At 41.8% G+C, this 19,150-nt stretch overlaps 1 protein-coding gene across 1 annotated transcript in view; it reads left to right on the plus strand.

Annotated features, from left to right (window-relative positions):
- The window catches only part of atp2b3b (ATPase plasma membrane Ca2+ transporting 3b), a 67,805-nt gene that overhangs the window by 46,315 nt on the left and 2,340 nt on the right, over positions 1-19,150 (plus strand). Inside the window, exons 21-26 of the mRNA XM_037685052.1 lie at positions 643-834; positions 2,412-2,625; positions 5,744-5,955; positions 8,071-8,178; positions 10,823-11,005; positions 11,918-12,004. Of these exons, the coding sequence (XP_037540980.1) occupies positions 643-834; positions 2,412-2,625; positions 5,744-5,955; positions 8,071-8,178; positions 10,823-11,005; positions 11,918-12,004 (996 nt within the window). The remainder of the gene's footprint in view (positions 1-642; positions 835-2,411; positions 2,626-5,743; positions 5,956-8,070; positions 8,179-10,822; positions 11,006-11,917; positions 12,005-19,150) is intronic.

Genomic DNA, 19,150 nt, shown 5'->3' on the forward strand with positions numbered 1-19,150 from the left:
ACGCACTGGAAGCTTTATTTAAGCAACGACAGCACACACCACCCACACCCCACTGGCCCCCCCCCCCCCTCACCGGCGACAGTCCCCGCCCCCCCCCCCCCCCCCCCCCCCCCCCCCCCGTCAACAACTGGTTTCCTCAGGTCCTCCAAAAGCTGCTATAGCTGGTCTCCTCCGTTGCTGGACATTTACAGACTGTTGTTAAAAGAAGAGGGAAAGCCTCAAAAACAGAAACATGGACCTGGAGCAACTTTTTTGCTGTCATAAACTTCAAAACGATCTTTATTTTAAACATTTTACAATTTTCTTAGTTTAAACATTTGTTATTGTGTTAATTGTCGATAAAATATGGCTGTATGAGATTTACAGACCATTGCATTCTGTGTTTCTTGTGTTTACATTATACACAGCATCCCAACTTTTGCAGAGTTGAGGTTGCAATCGCCCAATGAAAATGTCAACTTTATCTATAAATATAAGTGTTTTGGATAGTTTAAACTTTGTTCTTACTCACACCAAGCGGTAGCCCTCAGAGGCAGAACAACGCGATATTGAGCCAGTCGCCCTCCCAAGTGATTTGGATGCTTGAATGCTCACATGAATCATGTCATGAGTCGTCTCTCACTCTGTCTCAATCTCTGCCAGGGTATTGCGGGGACAGACGTGGCTAAAGAGGCGTCCGACATCATCCTGACTGATGACAACTTCAGCAGCATTGTCAAGGCGGTGATGTGGGGACGAAATGTTTACGATAGCATCTCCAAGTTCCTGCAGTTCCAGCTCACGGTCAACATAGTGGCTGTCATCGTGGCCTTCACCGGGGCCTGCATCACTCAGGTGGACACATGCACATGCATGCTGACGTTTGTGCACTCCTGTACACGCACACATAAGTATACTGCAGACACACAAATGTCACTTCTGAAAGCATCACTCACTTCACATCGGCTAAGACAAGGAACTGCTAAATTGCTTTTACTGCATTTTTAAAGCAAGCTTATGTAAGCAGCAATATCGTGCCATTTCAAGAGGTTCACGTTTTCAGTTGGGCATCATCAACCTGCAGAAATATGTGTTAAAGAACTAAAGAAGTTTTTGTAAAATGTTGTGAGTTTGCAAGGTGGAAAGATGACACAGATGCAGGTGAAATCTGAACATATTTGCACACTCGCAGATCAGAATTGTGTCCAGGTGAAGTTCTGCAGTTAAATAACAGGGAACACAAGGAGCAGAACAAATGAAATGCAAGGAGCTGGCAGCTAAAAGAGTAACTGAGGAGCCTTGACAGGGACAGGGAATAATCATCTACAGGCTCTTTCATAAGACGCCTCAGTCCAGGATCGAGACATGTTCTAGCAGCCGCAGTGTAACTTTTGAATAAACCGAGGAGGCGAGGGCGGTTGACGACAGTCCACCTCTGGTGTGCCTCTATGCTGTTAAGCGAGGTAGTAACAGAGTCGGTCCGGCCACCATGTGAAAAAGAAAGCTGCTGTGCTGCAGCTCAGTAATGCAATGAACTGATTACATAAATGTGCGCCTGCCTTCTCGCCCGATTGAACAACAACAAAAAGATTAATTACAGAGAGGATATTGTTGATGACGCACAGTAACTTCGTTGTTTGTGTAATCACAAAAATAGTTAACCACAAAGTGAATCTCTAAAGTGAGTTAATTTGTCGTGTTTTGTTATTGACATGAAGGAGATGTACTTCGCACATTTAATGCACTCCACGGCATCTCAGCTGAGTTCTGCTCCACGCCTCTAACGATTCCACACTTCCCACTTCGTTTCTGAAAGCTCACGTCTGAGTGGAAATCTGTGATTTATGAACGGCCAGAGGGAGGAGGAAGACATACTGGTCTGTGCAGCCGTTTCACAGAACTGTTTTATAAAGGAGCCTAATGTCAGGGCCCTGTTTCACAGAAGTAGAATAATCCACAGTTAGAAAAACAAACTGGGTTTGACCAGTACTTCTCAGAACATCCTGGATTAATTGGTTCGCAAATGCCAAAGTGGGCTGGAGAGGAGCTACAAGGACACTAATTTTAACATCTGCAGTAACACCTTAACATGTCTAACATCAGCACGAGCAGCAGTTTAATATAACTTATATACAATTAAACCAAGGAGTGACAGAAACGTCCAATGATAACAGTCCTACAGAATACAACGCTGGTCTTAATTCATCTGTTGATGGCTTAGAGCTGAAAGATGCCACAGCTTCCACAGAAACTTCTGGGGTTTTCTAACCGTGGTCACACAAACACTGCAGCAAGACTGTAAGCTGCCTAGAGCAGATCTTTGAGAAGTTAAAAAAACTAAATATTAGAGATTTTACCACTGATCAGTGAAAACTCGGCCTTATTCGACCAGGACTTCTGACACAAGGCTCTGGTTGATAATGTCTCTGCAGGATTCTCCTCTGAAGGCGGTCCAGATGCTTTGGGTGAATCTGATCATGGACACGTTTGCTTCACTTGCCCTGGCCACTGAGCCCCCAACCGAAGCCCTCCTACTAAGAAAGCCCTACGGCCGGAACAACCCGCTCATCTCACTGACCATGATGAAGAACATCTTGGGTCATGGAGTGTACCAGCTCATCATCATCTTCACCTTGCTGTTCATAGGTAGGTCCAAAGGTCTTTGTGAACAACCATCTCCTTGACTCTTACAGAATGTTTAATAGTGTGAATGCTGACTAAGTACTACCTACTTTTCTTGCATACTGTGTGCTATTTTAGTAAATCAAAATCTCAAACAGGAGCTGGATGCTGTGACTTTTGTGTTTTTGTAACTTTTATACTTTAAAAAATATTTACCTTCCATCCATTATCTTTACCGGCTTACTTCCTTTTCGGGTCGTGGGGGTCAATCACTGTGCGAGAGGCGGGGGACACCTGGACAGGTCTCCAGTCCATCACAAGGACACAGAGACAAACGAGACAAACAGCCATTCACTCTTTCACCTAGAGACAATTCAGAGTTACCAATCAGTCTAACATGCATGTTTTGGTCTGGGGAAAGAAACCGGAGTACCTGGAGAAAACCCACGCATGCACGGACAGAACATGCAAACTCCACCCAGAAAGGCCCCCAGGCCGGGATTTGAACCAGCAACCTTCTAGCTGAGAGGCAATAGTTAAAAAAAATCCCAAAAATCTTCCCTGTAGAAAAATATTGTTCTCTTTAAAATCTGCTTCAGCAAACTGTCTCTGTTTTTGTCTTCCTATGCTACTTTAAGCTTCTAGCTGGTCTTTAGTTAGTTTTAGCTTCTAGGTAACCTTTTAATGCTTTTAGCTGGTATTTTGCTACTTTTCACTTATAGATAACCCTTTTAGATAGACACTTTTGGCTGCCTTTATTTTATAGCTAACACACTTGAAGCTAACTTTGTGCTACTTTTAGATAACATTTGGTTATTTTTGGCTGTTTTATGTTGCTCCTTTTAGCTAATTTAATTTTCTTTGAGTTTTAACATGTCAGTTTTAGCTTCCTAAACGAATTTCAGCTGTCATTCAGGTTCAGCGTTCATGCAGCGTTTCAGCAGAATGTAATTTCTCTAGTTGTATCTAATCCCTCAACACTACAGCTGAATCTGAAGCTTTAAATCATCTTCTGAAAGTTGTCCTGGACGTGATGGAAGTTGAAAATAGAAGCAGAAAATATTTCAGCCTTAGTGGAGACACAGCCAGCCAGCAGCGCTCTGACTCACCGGATGTCTGCTGATGGTAATTGGCCTAGCCATGCTCGTTTGGGAACACACACACGAGCGACGACGAGCTTCCTGTTACAGAACCCTCTTGAGGTACGCATGGAGGGCTTGTTTCAAACAAGCAACTCAAATTCAAGAACAAGTGAAGGAAAGCACATAGCCAACACAGAAACAGAATAAGTGTTTTTATCACATCTATTCTGCTGGAAATCCACATATATCAGCCAAGGACTGCGTTGGAAAAACATCCACAGAGTAACAGCTTCATGATGATCTCAAAAAACAGAAACTGATCAGATTATTTTAACAGAAAACAGAGTGTACAACAGTTACTGTATAAAATATCTGATCCTCTCTTTATTTTCTTTCCACCTTATTCCTAGCCCCCATGCTGCTTTGCATGACCAACGTTTGTTTATGTGTGAACAGTACGAGCTAATGTAGTTTCTCTGAGTGTTGTGGATTTAATTTAAACCTGTAGGAACACCACCTGTCAGAGCTCAAACATGATATAATCATACCGATGCTGCTGAGGACGAGGGACGGAGGACGAGCTGAAGAAGTGCCTGCAGATTACATCTACTAGCACATTTAGCTACATCTCCTAGCACATTTAGCTACATCTACCAGCACATTTAGCTACATCTACTAGCACATTTAGCTACATCTACTAGCACATTTAGCTACATCTACCAGCACATTTAGCTACTTCATTGACTCAGTTCTTCTGACGGTGAAGTGATGAACAACCTGAACAGCTCTGAGGTGTATCAGTGTCTCCACAGTAATAAGATCAGTCTTGTTTTGTTAAAAGAGGTGGGACACAATCTTACTGACTTTAAGTCAGACACAGAGTCCAGACAAAGCCTTAAAGTCCTCCATCACTGAGCTTGAGTTAATTACAGAGAAAATCGTAAAACTGAAGACAAATACTATAAAGCTGTGACCTCCATACACCTGAAATCATCTCTGATGTTCTCGTCACTGTTTTCAATCCTTCTGAGGATCCGGCGTCTCTTCTCCAGGGGTTTATTTTAGTCCAGACACAAAGTAGGATGCAGGTTTTCCTCCGTCGGCAGTTTGTCAACAAAGTGAAATGAGCTCACAGAGTTTTGGGCGGTCTCTTCAAGTTCACATTTTTCAGCCTCATTCTTCTTAATTCCTCATCTGTAGGTAGGAGATGAAACTACCTCTTATCACAGGAACTCTTTTTGTTTTGGGTTCATGTTCAAACTCTGTGGTTGTAGCCACTGATTTAGTTTGATCCGGTTGATCTGCAGCCGTGAACACAACAGGTACCTGAACTCAGCACGGCTGTTTTAGTAAACTTTATGGTTGTTAAATAGATGTAAACAAAACAAAAACAGAATTTATTTGCTGAACTGAAAGAATTACTTTCAAATAAACCGCGGTCTGCGCTCCATTAACCAATACTTACTGCTACTTCCTGTCTGACAGGAAGTTGTACCCATAATCATTTATACAGTGGAGCCCCCAGGAACAAATAAAGTGGATACTTTTATTCCAAAGAGCTATTTCTTCTTGTAATCTACCAAAGTGTTGCTGATCACTAGTACTGCAGGATTTATGAAGGTCTTTCAAAAACCGTCCTTGGACTTTAGCTCCTTGACTGTTGGACATATATCAACATGGTGTTTAATGTGATGATTAAAATCTTTGAAAAAACGTGGAAACGTGGAGGACCGAAAAATATGTCAAGCCCAAAGAAATCAGATGAAACAGCAGCATCCAAAGTTTTGTTTTTAAGACATTCAGAAAACTTGGAGACCTATGATCAGAAATTCTGTAAAAGATTAAAAAACAGTTTGAGTCCTTGAAATCAAAGATAAAGAAGTGAAGACTGGGTCTAGATTTATTCACTGACAACCCTCTAGATATCTGTTTGCACAACTAAGTGTTCAGATATCTAACTATCCTCCAGGAAACAACACGTTTCATAAAATGGATTACCTTTCTTTCTTCTTTTTTTAACCCTCTCATTAGCTCTTCCTTCTCTGCTTTTTACCCCCCAGGCGAGCGCATGTTTAACATCGACAGCGGCCGCAACGCTCCGCTCCACTCGCCCCCCTCAGAACACTACACAATCATCTTCAACACCTTCGTCCTCATGCAGCTTTTTAACGAGATCAACGCTCGCAAGATCCACGGCGAGAGAAACGTCTTCGATGGCATATTCGCTAATCCCATCTTCTGCACCATCGTTCTGGGGACTTTCGCTGTGCAGGTCAGGCTGAATGACCTGCTGGAACAAAATGCTTGTTTTGTCCTTCAGTGGTGTTTCACGTTTATTTATTCAGAGGACATTAGAACACAAAGACAAAGAGACAAATCACGTGTACTAAAACAATATAATGCTGCTTGTTGCATCGTCTCTTGAGACGATTCTTTTGGAAAATTAGATCAACGTTTTCTTTCCAGCCTCGACAAGAGGCTAATCTGAATATAACATGACAGATTATTAAGAACACGTTGATTGTTGTACATTTACTAACAGGATATAAGTAATCTCGAACATCAGATTTATGTGTAAAATGTTATTTTTCCAGCAGTTACAGTAATTTCGATCTAAAGCAGGAAATAAAGAGGCTACCATTTACTCTTTAGACAGACAAGCAGCAGCAACTCAGACTATTCTGTCATCTTCCCAGGACAGAAAGAGTAGAAACGGTTCCTCAGGCTAAAACGGCACGTGCTTTTAGTTAAATATGCTGTTTGAACTTACTCTTAGTGAACACAGGCTAAAAACAATGGATCAGGAAACTGTGGGTACACATAAAAGCAAACAAAAACAAGTGAAAGCGATAAAAAAAAAAAAAATTTCAAAGCTTCTCTGAGCTTCATGTTGCTCTAGACAAAAAACAAAAGGTGTTGGCTGGAGTTTAAAACTGACAGAACTAAAGTTCAGACGACCCTGGTTTAAAAAATGTCTAACAAGCTCAAGACTGTAGGCAGTTTGAGAGGTGAAAAAGAATGACGTACAGTTCTTAGGAAGGATTATATTGTATTTAATAGCCTGCATTACGCCCCCACTGAGGTCTACGTGTGGTTTGTCTCTCCTGAGCCTTGTTCCTTATGTAAATTATCATGTTGCCATTAAAAGTGTTACTGCTGCACCTGCCCAGACTTAAATAATCAGCGTGTAATGGACCGCGCTTAATGAGGCAGAACACATAATTCAGTGCACACTCTAAATTTGTTTTTGTACAGTGAGATCAAATTAAACAGAATCACTTTTGAGACTTGATCTAAATCTTTTTTTTTTCTGCAAATAGTTTGAAGAAAGTTCATGAAATTTGTGAAATGTGTGAAAATGCCCAACATGTTTTAACACCAGCACATAACGAAACCAACTAGCATTTCTTGAAGGGATGCACATCACCCGCCACCGGGCGTGATTTGTTACTGCTCAGAGATGATGTCAGGGATGAGTCTCAGCTACTACCACACCAAAGTTTAGGTCTATATTTGTAGTCGTTTTGTGTTGCCGAGTGGTTTAGCTGCGGCTGCTACCTTGAATTGAAAAGTATATAAGTTGTAGACGTGCATCCACTTTCTGAAAGTTTCATTTAGATCCATTCACTGGTTCATGAGATATTTTACTAAAAGATGAACGAACACAAAGGTAATCTCGTTATCATCCACCTTTCATGGCAGCGGACAATAAATAGAATAATCGCAGGTTAAAATACACGTCTGTATGTGGGACCACTTATTTTCTGGGTTCAGTGATTTAAAGGGACAGTCCAGTCAAACTTCAAAGTGATATTGTGTCTAATATTAGTAATTTATCAGCTGTATTATCAGTTAGAGCACAGAGAAAGAGGTAAAAGTCCAGGCTAGGCTAATGGCTAGCCAAACGAGGGCCTGCTTTTTAAATTGATTTTCAGGCTTACAAAACAACTCATTCTCAAAAGAGTCTTTCAGCTTTGGAAAAAAAAATACATAACCTAATAATAAACCCATTTTCACGACACGATTCGTTCAGTTTATTGCTGTTTTCTCAACCAAGCAACGTCCGTGTTATTTAAATGTCTGTGCGGAGCATAGACCGTGTTTACACAAATGGTGCTGAGGCTGCTGAATGTATCAGTCCACTGGGAGATGGGTAAACTTTTGATTGACTACAGACGCTGATCAGGCACACTACAGACCACCTACACAGACACTAAATACTATAAATAACTATGATTCTGCCATTACTGGGATAATATGCTAATTATTTTTACAGTACATAGTTGGAAGAGGTAAACAGTTCTGGATGATGCAGGGCTGGTTTTTCCCTTCATGCTGTGTTTGCATGTTTGTAGTAGTGATGCTCTTCGTTGTGTTTCTGCTGCAGATTGTGATCGTGCAGTGGGGGGGAAAGCCCTTCAGCTGTGCCCCTCTCAACATGGAGCAGTGGCTCTGGTGTCTGTTTGTGGGAGTTGGAGAGCTTCTCTGGGGGCAGGTAAGCAGCTCCATTTCAAACCACAGTAAGCAAGTTCTGTAAATTTATCTGAAATTAAACACTTCTGAGTTCTGGAGCTGTGTTCACAAAACATCTAACAACTATTTCTTATCTTAGATGTAAGATGAGAGTGATTCATCAGAGCAACTCTGAGCAAGAAAACGTATTCAGTCACAGAAAAAATATTTTTAAAAAAACCCACATCACTTATCTTTTTCTGTTTTTTACTCTGCCCATATAATATCCTGAGGTTTAGGAATTATGTTTGAATACATTAAAATATAAAGTACAAAAAACTGTTACAATGAGATGCTAAGCTGTGGGTCTACAACACTTAAAATATATTTAACAAGAAGTTTGAATAATACATTCATATTGTTTTGGGCTTTATAACAGATGAAAAATGAATGAATAAGGGAAATTTTAAAATAGTACTTCGTTATAAATGTATATAATTTGAAAAACTCAATAAAAATCCACCTTGAACATAATTCACAGGAAGCTCACAGTCCTGACTGTATTTATTTACATGAACTTTGATTAGTTTGTTTCTAAAGGCATCACTTTTATCAATGTAAATATAAAGATATTAGGTTAGAGTTTTCTCCTTTGCTGTGTTTCCTTCCTAAGTACAGTGGCTCATGATGGACATACATAAAGTGCATGTTGGTGTGAGCGTTTAAATGTTGAGGCTTTAAAATGCTTCATTTAATTTTTAGAGCTTTATTTTCCAAACATTTTTAGAATATTTCTCTCACTTTTCTTTCATGATTCATTCTAGGGATGCACCAATACTGATAACGGTATCTGCTATTGGTCTGTGCATGTCCTCGTACTTATAAAAGTGTTCCAGTACCACAGTACTGATCCCCTTTTAACCACAGCATGGTGTTCACCTCCCAGTCTAACAGTCAGGTGGTAGAGCAGGAGCAAAGGCAGCCTGTTCTTTTTTTCTATACTAAACGCCAATAAACAGCACAAGGCAAAGAAGAAGAAGCGTGGAAGTAATTCAAAGTGGACGATGAGGACAAAAGTAAGAAGGACTGCAAAATAAACTTAGCAATGTTGTCAAGAAGAACAAGGAGATGTTGCACTTTTAATTCGAGCAATTTGATAAAACATGTTAAAAACCAGCTGGTTTGTCGTTGAGCAGAAGAGAATCCTGAGAATATGTGAATCTGAGCACGAGTCTTCCAACTCACCAACGGGCACGTTTGAAAAAAAAAAATCTCAATGTCCTGCTGTGTTTAAGATGTTATCATGGAGCGTCAGATCCTCTGGTCAATCACACTTTCAAGGTATTTTTAAAAAGTTTAATGGAATTTATTAATGCTCTTATTGTGATCTGTGGAGAGAACAGGGAACAGGTGGAAGAGAACTTGGAGAGGTGGAGGTATGCACTTGAAAGAAGAGGAATGAAAGTCAGTCTTAGTAAGACAGAGTCCATGTGTGTGAATGAGAGGGAGGAGGTGGAACAGTGAGGCTACAAGGAGCAGAGGTCACAAAGGTGCAGGACTTCAAAGACTTGGGGTCCACTGTCCAGGAACATGGGGAGTGTGGTGAAGAGGTGAAGAAGAGAGTCCAGGCAGGATGGAGTGGATGGAGAAAAGTTTGTGACAAGTTTCTGTGGAGTGATTTGTGACAAAACGGTGTCAGGAAAGGTCAAAGGAAAGGTTTACAAGACAGTGGTGAGACCAGCTATGATGTTTGGTCTGGAGACAGACATGGACAAAAAGACACAGGAGACAGAACTGGAAGTGGCAGAAATGAAGATGTTGAGGTTCTCCTTAGGAGAGACAAGGACGGAGAAGATCAGGAATGAGATCATCAGAGGTACAGCCCAGGTTGAACAACTGGGAGATAAAGTTAGAGAGGACACACTGAGATGGTTTGGACGTGTCCAGACGAGGGACAGTGGTTTGGACATGCCCAGAGGAGGGACAGTGGTTTGGACATGTCAAGAGGAGGGACAGTGGTTTGGACATGCCCAGAGGAGGGACATTGGTTTGGACATGTCCAGAGGAGGGACAGTGGTTTGGACATGTCCAGAGGAGGGACAGTGGTTTGGACATGCCCAGAGGAGGGACAGTGGTTTGGACATGTCCAGAGGAGGGACAGTGGTTTGGACATGCCCAGAGGAGGGACAGTGGTTTGGACATGTCAAGAGGAGGGACAGTGGTTTGGACATGTCAAGAGGAGGGACAGTGGTTTGGACATGTCCAGAGGAGGGACATTGTGTATATTGGTAGAAGGATGTTAGAAATGCAGCTGCCAGGAAAAAGATAAAGAGGAGTTAGATGCAGTTAGAGAGGACATGGAGGTAGTTGGAGTGAGGACAGAGGACACAGAGGACAGAGTGAGATGGAGGAGGTTGACTCGCTGTGGAGACCCCTGAAGAGGGAACAGCTGCAAGAAGAATAAATATTAATACTTGATATCAGCAAGTACTCAAATATAAGTAATTTTACTCAGTTTTTTTTTACTGTGGTATTGGTGCATCTCTATTTGACACTCTTTTGATACATAAATGTCTGTCCTGCAGCATTTGTTGCCAATAAAATAAGTTGGAGACAATAAAGAATATCTGACTAGATCTGAAAAGCACCGTCCTGCTCGGTGTAATTACAACAAACGTGGCTCGCAGGTGATCGCCACGGTGCCAACGGAGCGGCTGCCATGTTTGAAGGAGGCGGGGCTTGGCCTGGAGCCGGGCGAGGAGGAAGGAGAGGAGCTTGCAGAGGATGAGGAGGAGATCGACTGCGCTGAAAGAGAGCTGCGCCGCGGGCAGATCCTCTGGTTCAGAGGCCTCAACCGTATCCAGACCCAGGTACTGTTTGAAGGTTTACTGTAGATAGGAACTCACACCAGACATGTCAACCTGAACCTTCACTCGGCCATGAAACATGAGCAGTTTGTTTGAGGCGAATTACAGAAACAAAGGGACGATTTAAATGTCGTAGTATTTTACTTTGAATGAATGAATATGAATACATATTTATACATATATAAACTGAGCTGCAAAACTGTTTGGACATGTGACATTGCCCAGATAAACTGCCAGTGTCATGGCCTTTTCATGCTAACTGAAGAGACTTTTGTAAAGAGACAAAGAACTTCAAATTATGGACTCTTCTTTACATTTTTAGATATGTTTTAAGCTCTACGTCTGATTTGTTCTTACTCTTCAAAAGTCAGGCTGTTTCATCCGGTCTGTGCTGGTTTTTTTAAATGTGCCAAACATAATGATCCAAGTCTTTTCTCTCTTTCTCCAACACAGCTTACATTTCTGTTCTGGCCAAATCTTCACAAAATGGCGCTCTCTAACATGGAAGTGGTACCTTAGATCCACATAAACATCATAATGGGAGATGAATGCTGTGGTTGTAGGCATATAGAAGTGTGTGTATGGATCACAGCTGTGTGTATGGAGGCTAATGCTCAGTGTAAAGCTTTTACATGATTATCTGACTGCTTTATGTGGGGATGATCATTAAACAACATCAGCGTGTCTCATAAGAGAGCCAGGCCAGGCTCTCTCCTTAAGTGCCTGTGGTCAGTTTTTCTTTGGCCTGAATGTGCAAACAGAATAACACACACTCACACACACAGCAATATTGAGAAGGTTACAAAGAACTCAACTGTCATTTTATCTGAGGCAGAAACTCGTTTGGGAGGGTCACACGCTCAGACCGGACCAGCCCGCACTGAGTCATGCTGCTGTTTTGTCTCTGTCCTGCAGATGGAGGTAGTGAGCACGTTCAAGCGCAGCGGTTCGTTTCAGGGAGCGGTGAGACGGCGCTCCTCCGTGCTCAGTCAGCTGCACGACGTAAACACTATCTCTACCCCCTCTCACGTAGCTCTCTCCACCGCAACAGCCAATACCAGCCCAGCCCCTGGGAGTGAGTCCGCCGAAAGCATGCACACAACACACACGTTTACCTGCACACTTACACCCATTTACCTGCACACATGCATTCACAGACGCACACACACTGCTGCACGGCACGTGGACTGCAGTATTTTTACTCTCTATGGTTGTGACCCCCTCCGGCTCGCACGCTGCTCGTGTTTGTGCCTCCTCTGTTTTACGTTTAGTTTATTTTCCCTTTTTAACAGCACCCAGACCTGACCAGCCATGTTGTTCTGGTCTGATCTGGTCCAATCCAAACCCGGCCTCGGCCTCGGGCCAGAGTCTGTTTTGTTGTTGAATGTCGGTGGGTGCAGGAGGCGGCTGGCTGTCCCCTCCCCGTGCAAGGTGAAGCAGCTGTTTGTTTTGACACTCATTTGAAGCAACGAGAAGCTGATTTAAATCTCAGCTGGGACGATGACGTCCTGCAGGTGAGGGAGGACACGGCCACCCCTCCTGCACCACGTTCTGTCTGTGAATGAGGTCAAGCTGTGGTTTTATTCTGCTCTAACAAGTGCTTTCGTTTCTTTTCTCTAAAAATCAAAACAGTTTATTATCGATGTTTCAATCATGTGAAAATGATCTCACTGCCGCAGAATTCATACTCATCACCAAACGGCTTTCACATGGCTTCTGTAATTCTCTAAACTGTAAACCTTCGAGTATAAAAGCCCCATAATTCACTGCTGTTTCCCAGATTAAAGTTAAACACTTCTTTCCTTTCTTTTCCGTCTTCCTTCCTCTTCTCCTGCTCTCACTGGTGTTCGGTGCTGCAGTGTTGTCGACTGGTTGTTAATGTATTTCCAGCTCCGCTGTAACAAGTTTGCCCCGATGTCTTCAAAAGCTCCTGATTTCTCTTTCTCTCTTTGTTTTTTTCATCCTTTCTCTCCATCACAGCTCTTCGCTCTGTATTTATGAATTGATGCAGGTTTCCTGTTTGAAGAAATATTCCTCGAAATGTCCTCCAGTTGTTCTTCTTGTGTAGAGCTGTTGTTTTGTGGAGCTATTTAGATTTTAACAGATCTAAATACAGGCTCTCGTTTAGCGTTCTGATAAGATTTATTTAGTAAGTTTTCTTTTATTTTAAATTATCTTTTACTTTTTTAATCTTCTCCCTCATCCTTTTTTTCATCCTGCCATGTCCTTACTGGAGTAGCTACCATCCCTCATGTTTTCTCTTGGTTTTTTCCTCTTTTCTGTACGTCAGTTCTGCGTGTGTCTGTTTGAAAGCGTGCTAAGAAGCAATGTGCATTTGCTGCCATATCGGAGAGCCGCAGTTTGACTCACTCGTGTGCTTGTGTAGCAGACTGTGCACGCATGTCTCTTCGTTTGACTGTCTTCATTTGCCCTCTCAGTTGCTTATCCTTACCTTTCCATCACCTCCTCCTGCCTCATTCCACTCCACGCTGACTTCCTCCTCACCTTTGTCCATCACCTGTAGGCGCAGAAATAGAGAGGCCCGAGTCGGCGCTGCTGACAGCCTCATTATTCTCCTGCGCAGTCACAGGGAATAACCTGGGCTTCATGTTTAGAAAAAAAAACATAATTTTACAATATTTTACCATAAAAGCGATTCTTTTATTGTTGAAAGCTTCAGGATTGGCTGCCACTCAAGGTAAAAATAATGAAAGGAGCTGAAGTAAGGATGTCGAGTCTAAGTTCACCGAGGTTGAGGTCTTACCTCTGACAGCTCATTGCTTGCTCTTTCAATTAATTCATCGTAATTTGAGGAGGTTGTTGTGTTTAAATCTGGACTGTGACACATTTTTCTTTTTGGTTCGTTCCCTGATGGGGAAACAAATGCATTCAGACAAACGAACGAATGTGAAGGAGCAAGCAAACTTTGTGTTTTATGTGATGCAGGTTTGCTTCTCTGAGTCACTTCATGTTGAACAGCAGCCCATGGGCAAACAAAACGCACCATCATTCTTGTTTGTTTCAACTGTCAGAGCAGAAATGGGGCGGGGGTGGAACGGGTGCAGAATTTAAATAGTTGATTATACTCAAAGGATATTTCAGAAGATGTTTTGTGTTTTCGTTTTATCATCTAATCCTATAAAACCACCAGAGCCAGCCAATGTGTTTGTGCAGCCCTGTTGTTTTATTCACATTCTGTTGTTGCACAGAAACTTTTAACTGGCCGGAGAGTCTGCAGCCTCGCCAGCAGCTCCGAGTGTTCAGGCACAGTCGTGCTTCATACTAATGCTCATGTCAGCATGCAAACACGCTCAAAACGCCAACAGGCTAATGCTTAAAGTTAATTATCTTCATGCTCTTAGAATGTTGGCTCGTTTCGAGTTCATTAATTCTGGGAAAGAAGTTAATCTGTGATTCACAGGATTTTTTGCGAAGTTATATTGTCAGGATAAATTACATTTTCATCGGATTTTGGTACAAAATTAAGTTTCCAGAGCCTTGAAATGCAGAGAGTAAAACAGGGCAGCCGGCTTGGGACCTGAAAGTCCCAGGTTCGATCCCCAGTCACTGCACATCACGTGGCTTCTCTGGGCAGCACGCCTCATCCCCAAAATGCCCCCCGGCACTTTCAATAGCTGCCCACTGCACCACCTGGTGGTGGATGGGTTAAATGCAGAGACTAATTTCGCCATTGTATGGAAACATACAGTTCTGACATTGTGATGACATTATTATTATTATTATTATTATAAACGTGTAACATGTTAAATTGTGTAAACTTTTAATTACCAGATAAAAGGAATTAGATTGAATTTAAAGTACACACTGTAAAGTCGTAGACTTTGACTGGTTCAAAAGCTCTCATAAAATAAGAAACTAATTTTGCACAATTTTCCTTCCTGGAATTTAAAATCTGAAAGCTAAACTTGTGACTTGATGCCAACTTCCACACGTGTTTGTTTACCTGCAGAAACAGCCGAAGTGACAGAAATTTTTAATAAAATAGATGCGGTTTCCTGCATTCTGGTGTATTTAACGGGTTGTTAAACATCTACGTTTACCTACATTTGTAAACACTTCTGTCAAGCATCCTACCCCCCCCCCCCCCCCCCCCCCACACACACACACACACACACTTGACAGTTCCGAGCCGACTCTTCTCCGCTGAATTCTCTGTCCTGCTCAATGTTGTCCAACTCCACATGTGAAACCTCCAGGCGCCTCCTCCGTCTGTTCGTGGAGGCTCCTGCCTGGTTAGCTCGGCTCTCACCCCCACCACTCGCTCCTCCAGTCTCCTCCGCCTTCAGGCGCTTCAGTCCTCGGTTGTCCAACTAAGGACAATGAAAAACCTTTTTTTTTTAATGAAAGTAAATTGGACTGTCTTTTCGACATTTTGATCGTTGTTATTTTGACAAATTAGCGCCATTGTTTGGATACGTAATGTGAATACACAAACATTTCTCTTGTTGTAGTTTTAATAATTAAAAATAATAATAAACCTTAAAGGCGCTTGATATACAAATTAAGGTCAACTATTTAGTTTAAAACATGACTAGAATGCAATAATTAATAGTTTCTTTGAGGCATTAACACATTTGTCAATATTATTTTAGCATATCTTTGTAAAATAAATAAACAATCCCCCCCCCCCACACACACACACACACATTTTTATTTCCTCTGTCATATACTAAAGACATACAGTGGGACAGAAGACAGTTTCAGTAAGGGGACCAACAGATTTATCTTTGTTTGTATTTTGATGTTTCTTTAGGAAACTGAGTCTCACGCAGGACGGAAGCCATGGTTCGTGTAGGGAGGTTATGAATGGTGAGGGAGGGGGCTCATATAAAATTCTCCCAATTGCAAATAATTTCTTATGTCATCAGGACTAACTTACATCTCGCCTTGAGCTGATGTTTGTCCACAGTTATCAGCATTCAGTGCAAAACCCCAATACCCAGGATTCTGTGCGGCCTGCTGTAGTATGAAGCAACGTTCTGTTGTCAGTTTCATCGTCTTTTAGGTGTTTACTGCCAAATCTGTGTTCAGTTGATTATAAATAGTCCAGAACTGGAAACAAAATTTGCCTGTTTCCTGTTTATCAGGTAGAAAGTTTTGTTTTGTTCTGGACGGGAAAAATGAAGAAGACTTTGATGTTTAGGTCTAATTTAAACCCATCTTCAGCTCCTTGCTTATGCCTTAAACTTTTTATTTTTGTTGCAAAACAAAGATCTGAGCTCCTTTAACGGGATGTGAGTGAACGGGAAAAAGAACGGTATCGCAGCGGGTCACAGTTGGGCCATAAGAGCGTCATGTTGAGCGTCACTGTTGGGAAGTCCCGCCCATGAGGAGCCATCTACCTCACAGCTTCTCCCTGTGTTTATGTTGCAGCTCTTCTCATCAGCAGTTGTTTTGCACACAGCAGCTTCTCTCCCTTGCAGCGCCTATTTTCTCCTCAAACTTTAACCCTCCCCGTTTTTCCATCAAACGCTGCTGTATAAAGCAGACGAGAAATGAGGGAAGTGGGTGGGGGGGTTAGTGAAACACAGCAGTGCGCTGACCTTCTGACCCGTCGGGTCACATTGTGGGCGACATATACTCGAAAGTTTACTCTTTCCATGGAGACAAAATGCAAACAAACAAACCAAGCACTGATGAAGTGAGAAAGTAACGCTCTGAAACCTCGTCAGTGTGCACGAGGTGATTTTCTGCTCTCTGACAGGCTCTTTGGAAAAACAGATAAGCACTGAAGCTACTGCTTGACCGTCTGTCTGTCTGTCTGTCTGTCTGTACACCCGTCTGTCTCTTAGTACACACAAGCCAGAGTCAAATATAGAGACTGCTCGTCGTTTGGCCAGCTGCAGCACTGATCCATTCAACCGTCTGACCATCCACCTCATAATCACAGTTTGGACCCGTCGGTGTTGCAGTCGACGTAAAGCGTCTCCTCCTCTGGGCTCATCTGGTTAAACTGTCTCTATGTAGGGCTCTGCCTGTTTGTAGGTTTGCACCGAACTGTCTTTGTTTCTTTTGAGCTCATGCTGCTGCTTTTTTCTTCTATTTGTGTTTGAGGGGCGGGTGCATGGAGCAACTTCCATGGCAAAGGAATGTGTTTCTGCACGCAGACACCATGCACCTTGAAGAATACACATATAACTCACTCTGGTGTGCGTGTGTGTGTGTGTGTGAAGGAGAGCGTTCCTGACACAGATCTGATTCAGCATGAGCCGGTTGCCTCTCTGTGTGCTGCTTCACTCGGGCCTTTGAACCAGTCACCTTCTGTTTCCAGCATTCTAACAGTCACACGCTGTTCTAACCTGCTGATTCTCTGGGATGTCACTTTTTTTTTGTTTTGCAAGTTTTAATTTTAATTTTCTGCAGAAACTTCATCATCAGCATCCTTTCAGTCACTCTGCTCTCTGTTCCTCGCCGCTGCATGGCTGCAGTATGTTCTGCACACGTGCATGCGTGTGTGCGCGCGTGTGGAGATGAAGCTGCTGACTGACTCACTCTTTGGCTCTCGATGTGTTTTTGTGTGTTTGAGCCAGCTCTCTTTAACAAACAGCCCCCCGTGACTGACAGCTGTCTGGTGCATGCAGACATCAGCTGCCGAGCCGCACGATGTGGAGACGACTTCAGCTGCTGGTTCACTCAGTCACACACTGCTGCCGCATGCCTCTTTTTGTGTGTGTGTGTGGACACTGCTTTATTCGGTTCTTATTTTACTCTACATGAAACTAACACTCATCATCCCTGCTTCTTCTCCATTTGTGCCTAACAACCGTGTGTGTGCTTATTTGTGATCCAGTGAGAGGTATGAGTGCTACCATATACAACACACACACACATTACCCATGTGCGTTTGCAGCTTCTGCGTTATTTGTGATGGCGGCTGCTGAGTGTTCTCGTCTCCTGACGTCTGACTGGTGTGTGAGAACTGACCAAACTTGTCATCATCCAACTCATTTTGAGACTTTTTTTAAAACGTTTTGTTTGTTGGAGACACACAGGATCAGGTGGCTGTTGGACGTAACATGTTCCTAACATGACAGAAAAATAAAGACACGGTTTGAGAAGTGTCCCCCCCATGAGGTCAGTAATCACGTCGGAGAAAAATCAGTGAAGATTTAGTTTTGTTTTAGAAGAAAAATTTGATAAACAATTTTCATAAAACAATTTTTTGATATTAGCTAAAACTTGGCTTTAATTGTTTACTTTCATCTTGGAAAAACAAAATCTTTATAGAAAATAGCGACGAAGATCAACTTTTACAAAGTCTAAAGCTTTCACTGTTTTAGCTTTTGTTATAGGAGTTAAATGTTTGCTAGTTAGCATAACTTTAACATAAAGTTAATTTGTAAATGGTTACTTTGTCTCTGTTCAAAATTAAATAATCTAGTTGGCTTATAATAATGATATATTTATAATATAATTATCTTAATAATGTGAGTCTTGTGCTAACGTTGTCTTCAGCAGCTAGAATTATGAGCGTTTGTTAGCTGTAGATATTGTGACATAAAAGTTTGAGTAAAATAATATAAATAAAGCTTGAATATGTTTTCTGTAGCTGTAAAATCTCTGAAGTTTGTGATTCTGATAGTTTCTTCATAACAGCCCATCTGTCCCCAAATAACAAACGTTTTATCCTTTAACATATTTCATAATTTTACTATTGGAGAATTATTTGATAAGTTTGATACAAATCTTGTTAGTGTAATGTTGTGACTTTTAGCCAAGCTAAGCAGTACAATAAGCTGAACTAATTAAAAAAATGTTTTTTTTGTTGAACAATGATTGTTTTATGTTTTAGTAAAACCATGATTTATTCTTGTTTTCCAAGTTATAGAGCATAACATCTAAGCTCTTTTTTTATTTGTCAGTTAAGCACTGTGTGGACAAGTCAAATCTATTTATAAAGTGCATTTAAAAACAGCAACTGTTAATACATTTAATTTATAAACAGCAGCTGTTAACAATAAAGTCAATGGCAGTAATTAAATAAAAAAGTAATTAAAGCATCAAAAATAAAAACAAAACAATGAAATACTAAATCAGATCACACTGTGTTAAACATCAGAGAAAACAGGTGTGTTTTTAGAAAAGATTTAAAAACAGGAAGTGAAGTGGCCTGTCTAATGTTGGGGG

Source organism: Nematolebias whitei, chromosome 11 (assembly GCF_014905685.2).
Source record: "Nematolebias whitei isolate Nwh7 chromosome 11, NemWhi1, whole genome shotgun sequence".
Taxonomy (NCBI): Eukaryota; Metazoa; Chordata; class Actinopteri; order Cyprinodontiformes; family Rivulidae; genus Nematolebias; species Nematolebias whitei.